General features: G+C 47.0%; 1 protein-coding gene across 1 annotated transcript in view; it reads right to left on the bottom strand.

Annotated features, from left to right (window-relative positions):
• ARHGEF5 (Rho guanine nucleotide exchange factor 5) overlaps window positions 1-19,227 on the bottom strand; it is a gene marked incomplete at its 5' end in the record, with an annotated part of 35,388 nt that extends 16,161 nt beyond the window's left edge. Inside the window, 2 exons of the mRNA XM_084205452.1 lie at window positions 17,540-17,867; window positions 19,109-19,227. Coding sequence (XP_084061578.1) covers window positions 17,540-17,867; window positions 19,109-19,227 — 447 coding nt within the window. The remainder of the gene's footprint in view (window positions 1-17,539; window positions 17,868-19,108) is intronic.
• Window positions 19,228-19,618: the final 391 nt, after the last annotated feature.

The raw sequence follows: 19,618 nt of genomic DNA, 5'->3' as shown, positions 1-19,618 counted from the left end.
AGGCTGAAATGAGGTCTCCCTGGAGCCTTCCCTTCTCCAGGCTGAACAACCTCAATTCCAAAAAGAATTAGGAAAATAATTGAGTTCTCTAATTGAGTTAACTCATCAGCTAACTACTTCCTGTGTATTTTTTCTCATGTAATCTTTAATTTTTGTTTATAGTAAAAAGACAGCCTTTCTTACAAAACCAGGTCAAAACCAGGGCTTTTCAGCATTTTGGATTTTCCCTCCCAAGCACTGAGTAGTTGTAATAGCTGTAATTTTAACAACCAGTTTGTTTCAAAGAGGTATGTCCATTCAGGGAATTCCCACAGGGTTTCCAGCTGCTGTCAGTTGCTACTAAACTACCTGGATACTGCTAAACTGTCTTTTCAAAAGTTCCACATCAGATTCCTCTTGTACTACAGTACTCTTGGCTCTCCTGGCTACCCCACTTGAGTATACCCAGTTCCAGACCTAGAAAAGTACTACTTCTCGCACTTAATACAGACAGTCTTCAAAAACAGGCTCCCCAAGAGCAGAGAGACTGTTCAGAGAGACATCAGCTGCTGGCTAAGGAAGGTTTACTATTACTAAAGGTAGGATGGCTCATATAGATCTGAATAGTAAAGTGCTCAAGCTCATGCCCACACTTTGTCAGGCAAAGAACTCTTGCTCCCTGTGCTGTTTCACAGATGTACACATCCCTGAATTTCCTCTTATTAAACTCAAAATGCTAGTTTCCATCTCCATTGCTCTGTTGCAAGGGATTTGGACAGGCAACTGGACAAGTTTAAAGCTGCATTTGGAGCAGTTCCATGATGATACTGGGAGGCAGGGTAGAGGGAGGTGCACAGCACATCAACACTGGAAGCTGCCAAGTGAGAATTGTCTTATCATATTACTGCCAGGTGTTTTGCACACCTCAGGGAGAGCAAGAGAGGAGCTTTGAGAAGTGAGGCAGGAGAAGGAGCAGGCAAACTTTCTGCAGAGACACAAGGGGAGGACTCATGCATCTCACCAGGGAAACTGTTAACCTCCCAGTTGAAGGCTGGGTACACCATAGTAGAAGACACGTCTGCAATAAAGATTTCATGGAGATGGAAGGGGAAATAACAAAACAAGACTGACAGCGCCTGTAGTCTTCGCATGCAGAGCGGCTATGTACAACAGCCCAGTAATTACCAGAAGAGAGTGCCTGTGGAGCAGAGTCATGTTAAACTCCCAATGCAGGTCTGTTTGTTCCAGACTGCAAGGCGAGAGGTATTCTATTACCATCTGTATGGCAGTTGTCTTGTGTCAAGTGGGCAATTCTCCATTTCTCTCTCTCTCTGAGTGATCATAATCACTCCTCCCTCGGCAGGGGACATCTGCTGATAACAAGCTATTGAATGTCACTGCATGACTGATAAGAACGATTACATCCAATTGTGAGATGCTCCACCCAGAGGGAGGAACCATGCATTCCTACCCAGATATAATCCCGAGGTTCTGAAACACCAGCATGGCTTCCCACTGGATTCCCCAGAGGAACAGCAGCTGCTTCTTCTTCCACGGATCCGCAGAGGAAGAATACACCCTTTTTCCTACAGGACCCCCCTGCTCCAATAGAACCACTTCTGACACTTCAGGAAGACTGCAGCCACTTTTTCAACTGGACTACTACCAACACCCTGACCCATAGGGTGTCAGGTTGTGTTCTGACTCTGTCAGTGTTGTTCTAGTGTATTGCATTGTTTTATTTTTTTTTCCTTCCCTATTAAAGGACTGTTATTTTCTGCTCCCATATTTTTTGCCTGAGAGCCCCTTAATTTAAAATTCATAGCAATCCAGAGGGGTGGGGAGGGTTTGCATTCTCCATTTCAGGGGAGGCTCCTGCCTTCCTTAGCAGGCACCTGTCTTTCCAAACCAAGACACTGCTCCATCAGAGGAGGACTCAGGAGACTCCCAGGAGCTCAGCTACCCAAAGCAAATTCTCAATTAGCATTTTCAGCAGGGCCAATAATGTGACAGAGCAGCACACAGGACCTATCAAGCCTCTGACACTAGGCAGGATATACAACCTCTCAAAGATAATTCATTGTTTCCCTTTTTGGGGCTTACTGATCTTTTACATCTCTCACTGATCAGATGATCAGCTGGCCATCCCTCCCTCATATGCTCTGCTGTGAAACAAGGTAAACTGATGTTCCCTGACACTCAGCTCTTCTCTAGAGAGGGCCTACAAACACCAGACTTCAGCTCCCATGCACTCAGCTTTTAGGTGATTCTGGGTGCACAGAACCCCTCCAAGCTGGAACAGTGAGAGGGAGCAGCTGGCCACATGCCAGCACAAAAACGGAGGGGCAATGCTTGGTCCTGCTGCAGTCACAGGTACAAAATCTGAGAGGAGAAGGGTGAAAGAGGTGGCCTGGTGAGCAAGAAAAGGACAGCAGTGAAAGCATAAAGGCACAATCCATCCACAGCTTTCCCAGATTACAAAAGGCAACATGAATGTCATACTTCCTTCCACTGTGGGTTAATTCACCTGGACAGAGATGACAAACACTTCTGGTTTTAAATAGAAAGTACCTCACCTTCCCTCCCCCCCTCCTCCAACAAAGAAAGGAGCAATAACAAGTACTATCAAGCACAGACAAGCCCTTTGGCTAGCCAGGAAGCAAGGCTAAACACAAGTGGAGTCCAGAGATCCTCCTCCTCCAAAAGTGGGGAGAGATGGACCTTTCTGCCTGCCACCCTGGCCCTCCCCACATGGTGCCAGGTGCCACCCGGCTGCCTTCGGCCCCACTCCCCATCCTGCTCCCCTGTCACGGGCCATGGAGCAGCTCACACGCACAGGCTGCTCCCAGCAGAGAAAGTCCTGCCCTGTGACACGGGGATGGAGCTGCTCTGGCCCAAGCTGCAGCCATGAGCTTCTGGCAGCAAGAGGAGAAAGGCATTCACGATAATGTTTGAGCAGCATGGGCAAGGACACCCTTTTTCTCATTGAAACAAAGGGTTTCCCAAGTAGTCCCTAGTTTGGGTTTATCCTTGCTGGTGCAGCCACAACGTGGTGTAGAAATGCCAAAGCTGGCTTTAAGGACTGCAGCTCAGGCAGGAAAGAGTTTCGTGTTTGGCTCTAACACCCACCCAAAAAACAACAAGGCTGCCCTGAGTCTTTTCCTGCTATCTCAGCTTGGTTAAATCATCTTGGTCACACAGTTCAGGTACACTTCACAAGGAGCTGAAAGAGGGGAAATTTAGGTTAGATATTAGGAAGGAATTCTTTCCTGTGAGGGTGGTGAGGCTCTAGAACAGATTGCCCAGAGAAGCTGTGGCTGCCCCACCCCTGGCAGTGTTCCAGGCCAGGTTGGATGGGGCTCTGAGCAACCTGGGCTAGTGGAAGGTGTCCCCGCCCACAGCAGATGGGTTTGGGACCAGGTGATCTTTAAGGTCACTTCCAATTTCTTATCATTCTATGATTTGAATCAGCTCAGAGCCAGCCTTTCTCCTCACAAAATCCAGAGCTCAGTGTGCAGAACAGGAAGCCACACATTGGACACAGTTTGGTGGGACACCCGGGAAACTAAACACAAAGTTTGCCCTGCCACAAGCCCCAATTTTTATATTTCCTCAGCTAGTCCTGCCATGCTTAGGCTGGCTTCCTCAGCTGCATGTCCATCTGAGAGATTCCCACTGCACATATTTCCCTGCAAAGAAATAGTCACCAATCTTCACACACCACCCCGGGCTGCTCTATCGCTGTACAACCCATCAAGGGAGGTGAAGGAGGGGGGTCAGAACTCAGGAAGAGATAACACAGGGTGCTAGAGATAAGAAGGAAGGAGGGAAATAATGTAATGTGGAGTCAGCTTTGAGGGCATGGAGAGTAGTAGGAGCTTGCTGAAGGAAAAGACTTTAAAGGAAAGTAAGATGATCTAAAACAGCAAAATAATGTGGAGCCTAGTGCTGCGCTACAAAGTGCTGGTAATGTTCTGGGAACCAGGAGTTGCCTCAGGTGTCTTAGGCAGGGGAGAACAAAACACAGCTGCCAAAAGCACCTCATCTCCTGGAAAATGCATCTGAGCTGCTACTGAAGCTTGAGAAACACAGGTGAGACCTCCCAGTCACACCAGTGCAGAGAGTTTGCCCGAGTTTTAACACACCCAGTTGCAGCTTTCACTCATCATAGGCACGCTCAAGATACACTGAGCCTAATGACTCACTAACTGAGGGGGGAAAAAAAAGGTACTTTTCCATACTTTTCTTACATTGGTTGCTATTTAAGTAGATTATAATACTTAATGCTAACAAAAAAAAGTGTCAGAGAAACATAATTTTAGGTTGAACACAATTTCATCTTGGAAATTGCTACTGAACATTTGGCAAACGGCAAGTGAAGAATGTGGCTTGGATTGTACATTGCACTTCCCAGAGATGCAATAAAAGTGATTCATTCTTAAGATAAAATGGGGTCACCTGTAAAGCAAAAAACCCAGTTCACTCTAAGCAGAGGTTAAGTTCATATTCATAAAAGTAATGGGTAAGCCTTGATATTCTGCAGTTTTCTAATATGAAAATAAATAAGAAACAGTGTGTGATTCTCACTACTAGAGTTCAGCAGAAAGATAATTGACACTACTTGGCAAACAGCAGAATTCCCAGTAAGTGTGAGTAATGTATTGAGTCACTGCAAGTTGCTCTGTGCGGGTCTCTCCACAAACTCTGGGGATGGAGACACAAGTGATGGAAACATCTGGAGCACAAAAGGAGGCAAGAACTTTCCAAATTACTTTTCCCTGTGACATTTTATGCAGAGGTGGCTGCTAGCAGCATGCTGTACACATTCCTAGATGGCATGTCTGCCATGAACCCGAGGAGTTCTCAGTTCCTCTTTGAGCAAGATGATTCAAGACCTTCATGGGACAGATTCTCCAGTTAAAGAAATCTCAGAGTCTCTCACTACACTATGGACGTGTGAGCCAGAATCCCATGTTGCTGTTTTTGAGTCCCAGATTAAAGAAGGCTCATGTTTGCACCATACCATTCTGACAGATGCAAATGCCCTTAAGACATCAAAGGACCTGGAAACACATTTGAAAGCTTGGCCTTGTCCAGCCTGCAGTGGAGACATTTGCGTAACCTGTACCCATTCTGAGCACAGTTAAGCTACAGGCAGATAAGGATGAACAATATTCAGCAAACTGAACTGGGACAAACTGTCCTGCCCTGCAGAGAGGCCTTCCAAAGTTATCCTGTGTGATGCAAACAGGTAATATAACCTCTTTCACAGCCAGATCAAGTTCCACCTGGAAAATTGTCAGATTTCTGGTAGCTGTCAGAGCCCCACAGAAAATAAAGCTGGAACATTTTAGCAGAGTGGGATGACTGACAAGCTAAACACTGATATATACCCAGGCATAAATATACTGGCAAAATCCTGCTTTTGTATCAATAGGTAAAAGACATCCTATGCAACTAAAAAAATGCTAAAATACCCAAAAACCTGCACTTTTCATGGTAGTGATAGTACAGTGTCATCAGCCATAACAACAGCAGAAAACTGTTGTTCTCTGGCTTCAATATTCTATCATCAATTGGAGAGAACAATAAAAAATTGTTGGATTCAGAATACCATGAGATAGCAACCACAACAACACAACCACACATTTATCTTTGTGTCGTGCCCTCAGAATGCATATTTTTAGCCTTAGCTGTCCATATCAGTTTTAATTACCTTATGACTCCAGCAATGAGATTTATTTTAAAAAGCTATGAGATTTGTATCGCAATCAAATCACAAAAATACTTGGCAATACTGTAGCAGAGATGGAGCTTTGTACTGAAAACTGTAGCTAAAGAAAGAAAAAAAAATCCATCCAAAAGGGATGTAGGGATGTGGGAAAAACAAGTTTTGGTACAACCCTCCCCTAACCCAGCTTCTCAGGGAACAAACTATTTTTTTCTTGGAAATTTAACTGGTGTCTTTAGGTTGAAGAAGCTACCATGAGACAAGTTTGGTACTGGAAGCAAAAAGTATTAGATACAAATAAAATGTTATAAGAAATGCAAATGTGGGAAAGCAGCAGCGGGGACCCCTTCCCTCTCCCTCGTGGAAAAATAGCTTCACACATCCAAAGCCACAGGAATCGTGTGGGTGCTAAATAGGAAGGTACTAATGTGAACTCACAGAAAACTTCTTGTTCCTCATGGTCTAAGGCTTGTATGGCCAACTGGCAGAGGTTTATTGTGCACATCACAACATTTTTTGTTTCTCATACAGTCCTACTTCCTAGAATCATGTGTTTATGTGAGAGTTTTGGCTTACAATTAAGAAAAAATGGATGTATGGCCTTTAATGGGTATGGAAAAGGCCAGAAAAACTAAGTAGGATGCAAGAATTAAATCTCGCTGTCTAGGTTCATCGTAATTTCTTAATCCTAAACCTTAATGTGTAACTAAGGAGAGGAAGGGCAACTCCCCATTCCCTCTCTGCCTGATCCCTGTTTTTCAAAGGTTGGGACTCATGACAATGCAGACTGTTTAGGGCTAATGCAGTGAGTTACATGGCTACCAGAAACTAAAAAAAAGGGCAGTGAAATACACTGTGATATAACTGGATTAACAAAGATGAATAATCAAATTTGTCAGGCCCAATTTAGGTATTTGCAGATATCCTGCAAAGTTCATTTGTTTACACTATATTCCTTAAAAAAAAAAAAAAAAGGAAAAAAGGAAAAAAAGAGTTTCTTCAATTCCACTTGGATCTTAATAAATTTCAATTAAGACCTGACATAGCACCCTGAAAATCCAGAACACCTGAAATCCAGAACAGACCAATTTACTATGTATCCAGGTTGCTGCCAACATCTCCCTCATGCCAGTGCACACATGACTATGTATGAGGCATCTCAGGGAGTTGTCGAGCTAAAAAAAAACAACAATCCAGGAGCAGGGTGATGCGAGCAGCCATAAAGGTAGGACACAGGAGAAAAGATAAGTAGTAAAGGTAAATCTGACAGCTCCCTGCAGTAGTTATATATGGAATCAGAGAATGGTTTGGGTAGGAAGGGTCTTTAAAGCCCACCTCATTCCAACCCCCTGCCATGCGCAGGGACACCTTCCACTATCCCAGGTTGCTCAGAGCCCCATCCGGCCTGGCCTGGAATACTGACAGAGATGGGGCAGCCACAGCTTCTCTGGGCAGCCTGTGCCAGGGCATCACCACCCTCACAGCAAAGAATTTCTTCCAAATATCCCATCTAAACCTACTGCCAGTTTGCAGCCATTGCCCCTTGTCCTGTCACTCCAGGCCCTTGCCAAGAGTCTCTCCATCTCTCCTACAGGCTCCTTTCAGGCACTAGAAGGCCACAATGAGGTCACCCCAAAGCCTTCTATTGTCCAGGCCGAACAATCCCAATTCCCTCAGCATGTCTTCATAGCAGAACTCCTCTATCCAGCAGGTCCATGCCCTCCATGTGCTGGGACCCCAGAGCAGCTGTACAAGCTGCACCGGAGGACAAGAACACAGGACTGGGCAGCAAAGCAGGCGGAGGAAAGCACAAACCTGGACTTAGCCCTATGTTCTGGTGAAACCACACCCAGGATCCACAGGCCAGTGCCTGCCACTCCAGCGTAGGTGGCTCTCCGTGCGTGACTGCCAAGCACTCTGCACACAGAGCCAGATGCTCCCTCGGCAGCCTACACACACCAGCAGCAGCAGAGCAGGGGGGTTTTACACACTCAGTCCTGGCCCTCTGCTAGGAACATGTCTGCTGCCCTCCCAGGTGAGAGGCAGGCACCAGGGGAAGCAGGATATTCCAACTGGATCCACAACCATTTCCAAATGAGCTATTGTTTTTATGGTTTTATGTTTCCTTGTCTCATTATTGCCACTGACTGCCATTCCAGTGAAGCCACAGCCAGCCTTCTTCCCATAGGAAAGGGCTGGCTCTGAGGGGATGTTACATGTAAGAGACATGAATTAGGAGACAGCCCCTGTGACCAACTCTGAAAACAAGTAACAACATGTAGGAGATCCTCAGAAAAGCCCTGGAAACCTCAAACCACCTGCAAAGTCTAGCAAGGAAATACTCCCAAGGGAAGGGAAGGGGAAGACATTCTTGTGACCTTGTCTTTCAGATCAAGCTGTGAAAAGTTGCATAAATCAGGGGTTTGCAGTTACTGGTATACATCAGTCTTAGAAAATGCTTTTTATAACCAGCTTTACCAATTAGTACTACCTTATTTCAAGGTTTATAGTAGTAATTACAGCCCACAGATGTTGTAGTCAAGATTTATCATTAGTTCCTAATACTGTCATTAACAGCATATTATAAAAATTAAAAAAAAAAAAAATTGGGCAGTACACCTCCAAGTGTGGATTAATTTAAAGCATTCATTTTATACCAGTTCGGAAATATTACTAACATTTCTTTGATGTATTAATTAAAATATTTTTCCAATTTTAATAATTAAACAAGTTTTCAATGCATAAGGAACAACTAGAGATATTTTTATCCTTCCTCCCTCCATTTTCATTTTTCTGCATATGAATGAGGGGGGCACAGTCCATTTCCCACTACCACCCTTCCAGATTCTCTAAAATTGCATTCCTTGCTGGCTTCATGATCTTCAGATATTAGCTGAGCAACCAGGATCCTAAGATTGCCCTTTGGGAGTCTTTGAAAACATCAACTCTGTCTCTTCTTGACTGGTCTATGGCTTCCTTTTGCTCAGCCCTGTGGCATGTAACACCACTTCTCTCTTTCCCCTCCCAGGTTCCTCCTTATTAGATGACAATGCTGAGTAAAATAAGGTCTGTGTGCCTCAAATTCACCCCAAGCTCCTGAATTCAGTGCGGCAGTGAAAAATCAGAGGATGAGACAACTTAACAGTGGCCTGTGAGTAACAGTGGAAAGACAAGCCGATAAAATTTCCTTCACGTTTTTTTATGACACGGTCGCAAAACGAGAGCTCTGGCTGAGCTGGTACTCGTGTCTCCCGGCCCACACAGGCGTGGATGGCATATTCTAATGGGGCTAGTGCATACCTTCCCACCCATGAGAGACTTCCCCCAGGAAGCCATAGGCACCAGGCAAATGAAATCGGAGACTCGGCTCCTTCACCTTCCCATTACCTGCAACACGCTTTGATCAGCGGGGCATAAACAAACACATAAACGTCCCATCTCTGCCAAGGTCAATAAGATGCAGCAGAGTTCCTCCAGTCACCTAAAGGAGTTCACTGGACTTGGGATGGGGCAAATTTTTTTTTTTTTAAGCACTGCAAAACATCACCGGATGTAACAGCAAAGGGTATGATGTGGTGTGACCACTGTAGTTTGGGGAAGCTAAGAGCAACAGAGAGCCTGAAGGGGGAAGAGTTCGGATTGTCAGTGGGCCATGCCCAAGAAGGAGGGAAGAGCCAGAGCTCTCCCCAAACACCTTCCTGTATGAAATATTTGGTCTAACCTCTGCCAGACTGATGCACCTGAGGAACCCAGCTTTCATCACAGATCTTTGCTGCCTATTACTGAAGCCAGCACCTCAGCTCTTCCACTTGTGCCAGCGAAGGTGCAATTACAGCTATCCCCACAGCAGGACACGCCATTGCTGCTTTCAATGCAAACATGGGGAATACCCCAGCATTCCAAACCTGTGGCTAGTCCTGCACTTGCCCTAACAGAAGGTGGCAAAGACGCATCCTGCTGTTTTAAACCTTGCCTCTCCTCACCGCTAGGGCTTATGAGCAGTTAAACATGGGTGCAGTCACTAGAAATTTCAAGCCAGTGGGGCCCACAAAGGATAGCTGTTATCACCAGTAACATAATCCAGGCTGGAAGGGGAACACATTAGGATACTGGGGGCTCTCCTTCCTACAGTGCCCCACTGCAGTCATTCACTAAAAGGAGTCTCTACAGAAGACTTAGATTGGCATACTGGTTTTGGCATATTTTTAGGGCAACCAAGAATGGCCTTATCCAGCAGAATTTCCAATTCTATATTCTAGCTGTTTGCAGCAGTTTGTGCCTGTCTGAGGGTCATCTGTGCAGCTGGGGTAATAGTAAACCCTTCTACCTCCCAGACATACTCTGAGGATTAGGCAGGGAGTGGCCACTCAGTGTACTGAATATACAAAGGCCTGTTATAAACCCCATATCTGATTGCAACCATAAGCAAAGTCTTATTTAAGCAATCCTTTCCCCAACAAAAATATATCAGCCATTCACTCTGTTCTTTCCTTCCATGTCTTTTTGCCTCCAAGTTCTTCCAGATAACAAAACACATTACTAAGATATTTTCCTTTTGTGCTGTGAAGTTGTTTACTACAAATAATAGAGATTTTTCCCACAATGTAGTGTACATACTTAGCTGTTTTGGCTCATTCTGGTACCACACTTGTACTGGAGGAGTCTCACTGCCCAGTCAGCAAAAGCCCCACTCCACATGTCAGATATGTCTATTAGAATGTGATGTCTATTTCTCACTGTGCTCACATTCAGGGGAGACCCCTTCTCCAATTGCATCAATTTTATGAACTTATAACAGAGAGCATCAGTTATTTCTTGCTCCCATGAAACACAAAACTGTATTTCTCTACCAAACCATAGTTTAAAACCAAGCTGGTGTTTTTGGAAGTGCTTTGCTTGACACTTCTGTATTTGTCTCCCACATCACTTAATACCTTTTTTTCACCTTTCAGTGCACTTTGTTCACTCTTTTTAGCAATCACAACAAAACCTTTTACAATGCCACCTTTTAAATTAAGCTTTCAAAGGCAACATTCTAATAAAATGCAGTTACAGGGCAGATTTGCTTCCACACTGCCTTGCTGAACGTGAGATTTCTGATCATGCCAGTTTTCACTGCATACACAATGCAGCACATCTCACCTCTTCTTGTTCTGGTCTCTTTTAAAGTCATCTGGCTATGACTATCAGAGTCAGAATCAATCCATCTTTCCCCTTTTACACTCAGATGCTTATTTTCATGTCTGATATCACTGTTATCACCCACTCAGCAACTGGATAGGCAAAAATGATGCTGGTAGAGAATGAAGAATAATGCTGATAGAGAATGAAAAGAAATGTCTGTGGATAACACCCACTGGGCAATTCAGCTGTCATGATTCTTCCAGACACACAGAAAATTTTTAGCTGCTTTTCACAGCCCTGACCCTCCCTTGTGACAGAGCACACAGTACAATGACATAACTTGCATGCTTGGCCTTGCTCTTTCTGGATAAGGCACATTTCATTGCTCCAGCATACCTCCAAATTGCTCGTCTTCCTCTCTCTGCCCTCTCCAAAATGAAACAGCTCAGTTTACTCATTGTGCAGGGGCAGAAGAGAAGGTGAACTGTAGGAGTGATGCAAGAGGACGACTGCCTTCCCAGATGGCGCCAAAACAAGCAGTGTTCACCCTGTCCCTACAGAAACACCCTACAGCCTCCCTTTCAGCCTTCCCCACATGCCCTGATAGAATATTCCCTCTTCCCAGCTGTGCCCAGGGAAGAGAGTGACATACAGTCATGTATTCCCTATACACATCACCAGTTGCTGTTAAGAAATTACTGTGTGACCTGAGGGGTAAACCCATCTGCCTCAATCATTTGCACATTTAAGAAAGCATGCCACAACCTGTAATTTGTTGTAAAAATATGGGATGGTCCCACTTCCCTTTGCCTGTCTCCCCACAGCATCCTCTCTCTGCCCCACGGTTTGTCACACTACAGAGTCACAACAAGGTTGTGTGCTGTATTGCAGCCTTGCCAGTGCTCCCCCCCTTGCTCATCCTGAAATTCTGCTTGCCTGTACCTGGGACATGCCCTCCCAGGAGAAAACACCTTGCCTCAGAGCTGGACTTCAGTGATCCTTGTGGGTGCCTTCCAACTCAGGATATTATACAGTCTTGTGGGGAGGAGTAGAGAAAGGAGAGAAAAGTGCAGCATTCTCAAAGCACTGTAAGATCTACCAGCTCTATTGTATCCAGACTCAAGCCTGAAATATCTTCATGTGCAAAGCAAATCACAGAAAAAGAGAACAACAATGAGAAGGGTTAATTGAGCCATGAGCCATACCAACCATCAGGACTGAACCCTCACTGTTCTAAATATTGTGCACTGTTCCTGTTCTGAAGAGCTGGCAGCATACTCAGAACACACTTTCTCCCCTAAATCCAGCAACAGAATGGAAATAGACACACTGCACCTTCACTACTTCACCAGCAGCCTGGCAGCCCTCACCTGTAAAACCAGACTGAGATCTTGGAGCACCTCAGAAACAAGAGTGACTCAAATGTTGCAGATGGATTACATTTCATAGTCTAGAGTTACCCTTGGATGCCTGCACTATGGAATACCTACAGCAAAACTTCTGCATCTAAACTCAGGCTTAATCCAAGGATTTAGCCTGGAGCCCAGACCCACTAAAGACATCTGATGCTACAGCATCAGAGCTTTGCTATAGGCACTGGTATGGTATCTTTTTCCTGTGAAAGCTATAATCTTCCCATCTATTCTTTCCAAGTTTCCGCGAGCCCCTCATCACAGACAGCAAACTGTAGTGAAGATTTAAGGGCCCAAGTAAGATTTAAGCTATTCAAACAATCTGTCTAGGTATCTTTGATCATTACACCTGTAAAGGTGAGTGTAAAGCACACATACCATATAGCTTACACATCCTGATTTTTTACAGCTGTCCAGTAAGATCACAGGCAAAGCATCTTCTTCTTCTCCCAACAGTGGCCTTTGTGTTAGCTTAACACTGCTTTGTGCACCTATTTCTATTATCCAGTGAATATGCAAGTATAGCCATGGCAGCCACTTTGTGGCAGATATAAACAGGGATCATGTCCAGCTAGTTACAGGTCTGCTTGTAACCCACACTCACGTCCCCTGCTTATCGCTGGGCTTCTGCAACCTGAACAAATCATGCCCTAACGTGATCAGGATCCTAATCCCCTCCCCTGACTCCAGAGGGGTGTATTTTGGATTCATAAACTCTACTGCTGGATTCGGTGATGAAGCAAGAGCTTTCCCTCCCCTCACCTCCTCCAGTCACACCCTGTGCAAGGCTGGATCTGCTCACCAGCGCACAGCTCTGCTCTGCCCATGAAGTGGATCACCCAGCTAGTGGATCCCACTGGGCACCACCCCAGCCTGGCCCTGGTGGAGATATGGGAATTTCTGTGTATGATCAGCATTAGGAACCCCAGTGCTTAATGACTCTGAGCATCAGCAAGGCCATGTGCAGTCAATCTCACACACTGAGCCCCTGCCTGCAGCTGGGTGTTCAATCTGAGATCACAAAAAGGTGGTTTGGTGTCCAAATGTCACACACTTCTCTGTGACACTGCAAAAAGGATATGTTTTCAGGAAGGGAATTTATGGCCATCTCTGCTTTAATGCAGTATTCTCCTAGCAGCAGGTTCCTGTGCTTCCTCCCAACTTAGTTCCCTCCTTGTGTGCTATCCAATTACAGTTTCTTCAGCCACTCCTCCTCAACCTCTCCTAGCATCAGAACACCCTCTATTTTGTATACATTTGCACATGTGTCTCTCTTTATCTATGCACATTTTTACACATGTCATGGTAATCACCTTCCCTCTTCTAAATTATTCCCACTATCAAAACCAATAGACCTCCCCCTAACCTTGCAATGAACTTATACTAATGTCATGGGAATTTCTTCTTCCGACTTCATCTTGGTTTTAATCCAACCCCCCAAACATGAGGTCAAAACAAGTCCCCACCACAAGCTCTGTTCCTCATCCTGCACAGGACTTGAAGGAATGGTGTCTAAAAGAATAGATGGGGAATGGATTTTGTCTCAGCAAACCAATTCTACTCAAAGGGCAAGAAAGCTGGAGTCACTTGTTAATGGAAAAGACAAGATTAATGAAGCTCTCCCAAAAGGGCATCCCACATTGCTCATCACTGAGAATTCACATCCAGAACACATGACTGCAATAACTTAGAACTTTTCTGCACCACTGAACCCTTCATAGGCAGCAGTGTGTCACAGCCAAGGCTCAGACCTTCTTCTTACACTAAATGCTCTTTCCCATACAACAAATTTCAACACTCACTTCTTGACCAAAGACATGAAAGCAGCTGACCTAAACCCAGTCCTGGCTAAACCCAGTTCTCCCAAGCCACACAACAGAGTTAAACCAAACTACTGAGTAAATCAGGCCAGCTGCTCTCATACGTCAGCTGCAGAGGGAAGGCAAAAAGAAACACTGACTTCTATGAAGATTTAAAGGTAAGGCATGCTTGTGACAACTCCTAGTTTCACCAACTCTTCACCTTGCCAAAAGGAGTTCCATCCCCTGCCCTTTCTCTCCTGGTGGTAGAGGTTCATGTGTGGTCTCACAACAAACCACAGCAGAGAACCAGCAGAGATGACAACAGGAAGGCACGACGGCTTCTTTCAACAGCAGTGCTAGTTGAGAGGAATTGTGCAATCACAGCCTGTTTATCCAAGCACAGAAACATAGGAACTAAATGTGTGATTCCCTCTGGCATCTAATTCTGCTGTTGGAAGAGGTGGTCCCTCACCCCATTTCTAATGTGCAGTGTCACACTACACTTCTTCAGCAATTGCTCTGGCCACAAGGCAGGCTAATCCAACCTCTATACTTTTTTTCTTTAGGGAGGGGGGTTAATATTCAGTTGGAACAGTGACTGGACTGATCTGAGGCCACTTGATCACGAGAGCTGATCCCAGGGAAGCAGCAGGAGATGGCAGTCAGGACTGGATGAGAACTGGATCCTTCAGCAGCAGGCTGTTATGCTGCTGGGCTGCTCATCATGTGAAGCCCAGCTCCAAGCAACATGAGTTATTTAATCACAGTTCCCAGGAAGCCCTGCCTGCACAGAGACACCAGGCCAGGCACCCTCCATCACTGCTCTAAACCACACTGATCACCCAGGCTCTAGAAGGAAGAGCTCAGCACAGCTGATAGCCATGGCTTGCAGTATAATAGACCATCTTTTAGTTGGATTGTGTCATCCTGGCAGCAACAGGCTTTCATGTCAACCTGGCATGAAAACTTGTAGCAAGACTTTGTGGTTAGGAGCCAGGCCAGACAGATGGAGATAAGAAATTAGTGAGGGTAATCAGCCATTGGAATAATTTACCCAAGAAACCACTGCAGCCTATCACCTGATATCTTGAAATCAAGACTGGGTACTTTTCTAGTAGAATTTTGGATTAGATGCAGTGATAACCAGCTGGGAATGTAAATACCTGCCAGGGGTCAGGTGAAGGTATCTGTCCCCAACTGGCTGATACTCTGAACATCAACTGTGTGATTACCTCAGGAAAGAAGGAAATAACCTCTCTGTAGAGCCCAATTGTCAAAACAATAGAGCACAACTGCATTTGCACTGAAGTCACTTCTGAGTACTTCATTAAAAGATTGAACAGGAGCTCAGTGAGGAGCTGCAAAGCAGAAAGCAATTGCAAAACTTCCCAGGCATGACTACTGAAATAAACTAGCTGTAGATAATTTAGCCAAACAGTAACTAAGCAAAAACATCAACTGGAAAGATACCAGATGAAAGAAAGCAAAGTAAACGCTTAGAATCAAACATCTTTGGAAAAAAATGTGATTCCAATTAAGAATTGGAAATCCCTTGTGGGCTGTTCCTTAAATTTTGCCTGGGATAAGTATGGAGAGTGAATGCAATATGAATACAAACTAATTAAGTAAAACAGCCCATTTTAAACAAGACTCCAAAGTAGATTACATTAAAACGAAAAAAAAAGGAAATAAAAAAATCATCAAAAACTATAGCACAATTTGGCTCTTTCCTGCTAGAAAGCACATGAAATAAACGTACCATAAGAAAGGATAAAATTCAACAGAACAAGCACAAGAACATCCATCTAAAGTTAGCAGAATGAAAAAAAAGAAAAAAAAAAAGGGCGTGCAGAACAGACTTACCGTAAAAATCTACCATGATGCACAAGAAGTTCCCGGAGGAAGTATTTGTGTCCCATTATTTCAGAGAGCACAAGCATCAACCTCAAGCCCAGTCGCATGCTGTCACAAGCAACTGGACCGTAATACCCCACTGAGATTTACCCAGACCACGAGGCTGCTGTACAGGCAGGACAGGAGAAATGCCACCCTCAACCACCACCTGGCAAAACAAGGTCCTACACAGAAGCCAGCTGAGCTCTCCTAACATTAACAAAAACTAAGAAGAACTCAGATTTGTTACAACTTCAAGTCTGATTATGGATGCCTCCTCCTCACCCAGTTCAGGTGCAGTTCTGAAATCTGGGTCACCCATACATTATTCCTCCAAACCAAGCCACCTCCCTCCAGTGCAACCCTTTAAGCCCTTATCCAAGCCATTTCAAAGTCATTTAGGTTATGCGAAACTCCAAAACACCACGGAATCAGGTCACAAAACTTCCAACAACTCATTACACATATGGCTTGGTCCAGGAGGAACAGGCACCCGGCTCCAGGAGAAGCCAACACGGGCATCCATATCCAGCAATGCCCTGGCAAAGTCTGCAACAAGTCAACACCAATGAACTGAGCTCAGATCTCTGACCCCATAATTCCTACCAGGTTTGATGCAGTCTTAGCCAATATCTGGGAATAAACGAAGCATCAAGCAACGACAAACATGGGTGCCGGGAGGACGATGGGTCAGGTGAGAGCCGTGGGAGCTCCGAATCTCCCCCCGGCAGGTTGGTTGGGGCGCCGGGGTTGCCATCGGAGCTGCTGCGGTGGCCGGGGCTGCGGGAAGGAGGCAGGAAGCGAGCAGCAGGCAAGGATCTCGCCTTTCGTTCCTCTGCATTCCCTTCGTGACAGGCCATAAAAGTCACGAGGCAAGGAGGAAAACAAGGAGGTGTCCAGAGTTCAAGCACAGCAACCCCACGACTCCCGGGCCGCAGCTCCCGGCGAGAGCTGAAAACCCGGCGAACACCGTGGGATCTCGCTCCTGCGTGGGAGGCACCATTTCTGCGGGAAGAGGCTCCCGCTGCTGCTTGGCAGGCGAGCCTGGGACCGGGCCTGTGCTCCGGGCCCTCCCTGCTGCCGGCAGCGGGCAGGGGAGCGGGGGGCGGCGGGCGGGACGAGCGCTGCCGTCGGGGCGCGGAGCCCCCGCCAAGGATGCGGCCCCGGGCCGGGCGGATCGGAGCCCGCTTCGCCGTCCCCTCGGGGGGTACCGGAGCTCCCGCGGCGCCCGGGATCCCGAGGGGCTCCGCGCCCCGATGGCGCCCGCACTGCACCCGCCGCGGGAGGAGCGACGCTCGCCTTCCCCAGTGATCCCTCCTCTCGTCCCCCTCGGGTCCTAAAATGGTGGGTCGGCCGCCCTCCCTCCTCTTCCTTCTCCTCCTCGCCCCGTCCCGTCCCCCCCCCCCCCCCCACCCCGCCCGCCCCGCGCTCCCGGAGCCCGCCCGTCGCCCCCGCCCCGGCCCCGCGGGGCAGCCGCCCCTCCGTGCGTCCTGGCCCAGGCTCCGCGGGGATCAGGCGCTAGGCCCGCGCCTCTCCCGGGAATACGGCAACGGCGATCCCGGGAATACGGCAACGCCGCCCGCGGCGGCCGCCCTTACCTGCGCTGGGCTCACATCGCGGGGCCGGGGCCAGCGGAGACCCCCCCCGGCGCCCCTTGGCCGCCGCCTCGCCGCCGCCCTGCGCGGGGCCGCAGGTATGTCATGAGTGCCGAGCGCGGCTCCAGGTGAGCCGGGCACACCTACAGGAAGGCAGGAGGGCCGCCCTGATTGGCGTGCGGGGCTGGCGGCCGCGCTCCGACGGCACCGCGGTGGGGCAGGGCAGGGCAGGGCGGCCGAGTGGCCGCGACGGACACGGCGGCTCTCGCTCCGCTCCTGCTTTTGGCCCCGGCCGGCCACAGGCCCTGACACGTCCGAGCGGAAGGCATTTCACTTTTTTTTTTTCTTATTTTTCTTTTAATTCAGTAGTAAATATATGGGTGAAGGTCCTGGAGGGAAAGCCATACGACGAGCGGCTGAAGTCGCTCGGTTTGTTCAGCCTGGAGGAGACTGAGGTCAGAGCTCACAGCAATTCTGCAGCTTCCTCGCAAGGAGGAGGGGCCGGCCCTGATCTCTGCTGTGTGACCAGCGACAGGAGCCAGGGAACGACTGGAGCTGTGTCAGGGGTGGGTTAGGGTGGATTTTAGGAAATGTTCTTCACCCAGAGGGTGGTCGGGAACTGAACATGCTCCCCCAGAGAGTGGTCATAGAACCCAGCCTGACAGAGCTACAGGAGCGTTTGGATAACGCTCTTGGGCACAGGGTGGGATTGCTGCAGTGTCTTGTGCAGGGCCAGGAGTTGGGCTGGATGATCCTGGTGGGTCCTTTTCAGTTCCAGACTTTCTGTGATTCTGCAATAACTGTATTCCTCTCAGGTTTGGACACAGCACTTGTTTGCTTTGCCTCTGGAGTGCAGCTGACCCACCAGCCCAGGTCTCTGGACCAGCTTAAGACTCAGAGATGCTTTTTATTTTTTAAGCTTCCTTCATTATCTGAGTCTCTTGTTTTCCCACTCCTTAATTTCACATGTGTGAGCCCTTTGTGTTTCCTCCCAGCAGGCAGCTGGGGATTCAAGGAAAAGTGTTCAGTTGTCCTAGGCTTTATAGGATTACAGGATCCCAGGCAGGATTACATCCAAGATCATCAAATAAATGAAAATTAATGAAACACCTGAATTCAGAAGAAATTGACCAGGCCATGGGTAGAAAAACTCTGTAGGCTGCATTAAGAAGCTGAGTCCACAGCTACAATTCCTGGGCTTTCTGTCTCTTGTAGGTACACAGGTGCTTAAAGGGATACAGGATTTATGTGAGGGTGCACTTTGCCATGGTGTATTATATAGGTCTTTGCTCACCAAAATCACTAAATGCGCAAAGAGTTATCTTAGGTGGCTGAGGAAGACATTACCTGTATTATATATTCTTTCTCTTCAAATTGATATCCAGAATTGTCTCTTTGCTAAGTCTGCTTTTTTTCTCCTAATAATTTCCTGCAGCTTACAGATGTGTATCCTCCAGGATGTGCTCTGAAGATTTCAGCAAAAGAGAAAGAGGGAGCTTGGCTCAACCACCAGAGCAACCCTGCAGCCCACACCTAGGCAATCCCGAACCCTCCCTTGCCTGCAAGACCTACGTTGAGTCTCCCAGGCAGGAAAACTCCGCTCCGAAGCGGCACACTGAGAACTCTCCCCAGCCAGCCACAGAATCATCCTCGTGCCTGCTGCTGCCTTCTGTTTCAATAACTCCTTTCATTCGTTTGTGGGTGCCTTTTTTCAGCAGAGTGGATCAGCTCCTGCAGCTGAGATTCCTGTTCCACATCACTGCATTTACAGTCAGATGCAAGGAAAGGGATGCTTCAAATTCCCAGGAGCTGACTCTGGATCATGTCTCTCTTAGTTTTGTGTCAGACCTCTGTGAGATTAAATAAATAGCTATTGCATCATCTCACTGCATTTTCTAAGTTCCTAGCAGCTGGCAGCAGGTTGGAGTTGGTCATCCTGACTGGAAAACTGCTCCTCTTCTAGCCAGAAAAGGGCAACTTATTGTCTGAAGTGGGCTTAACTTCTCCGCCTGTCCTTGGCACCTCCAGCAGCTGTAGAGGCAGTTTTCTGTTTGATTTTGTGAATCATGTCTTGAGATACCT

Source organism: Fringilla coelebs (genome assembly GCF_963513975.1).
Source record: "Fringilla coelebs genome assembly, chromosome: 5".
NCBI classification, from domain to species: domain Eukaryota; kingdom Metazoa; phylum Chordata; class Aves; order Passeriformes; family Fringillidae; genus Fringilla; species Fringilla coelebs.
The sequence above is the reverse complement of the archived record's forward strand: the minus strand, read 5'-3'. Positions and strand labels throughout refer to the sequence as shown.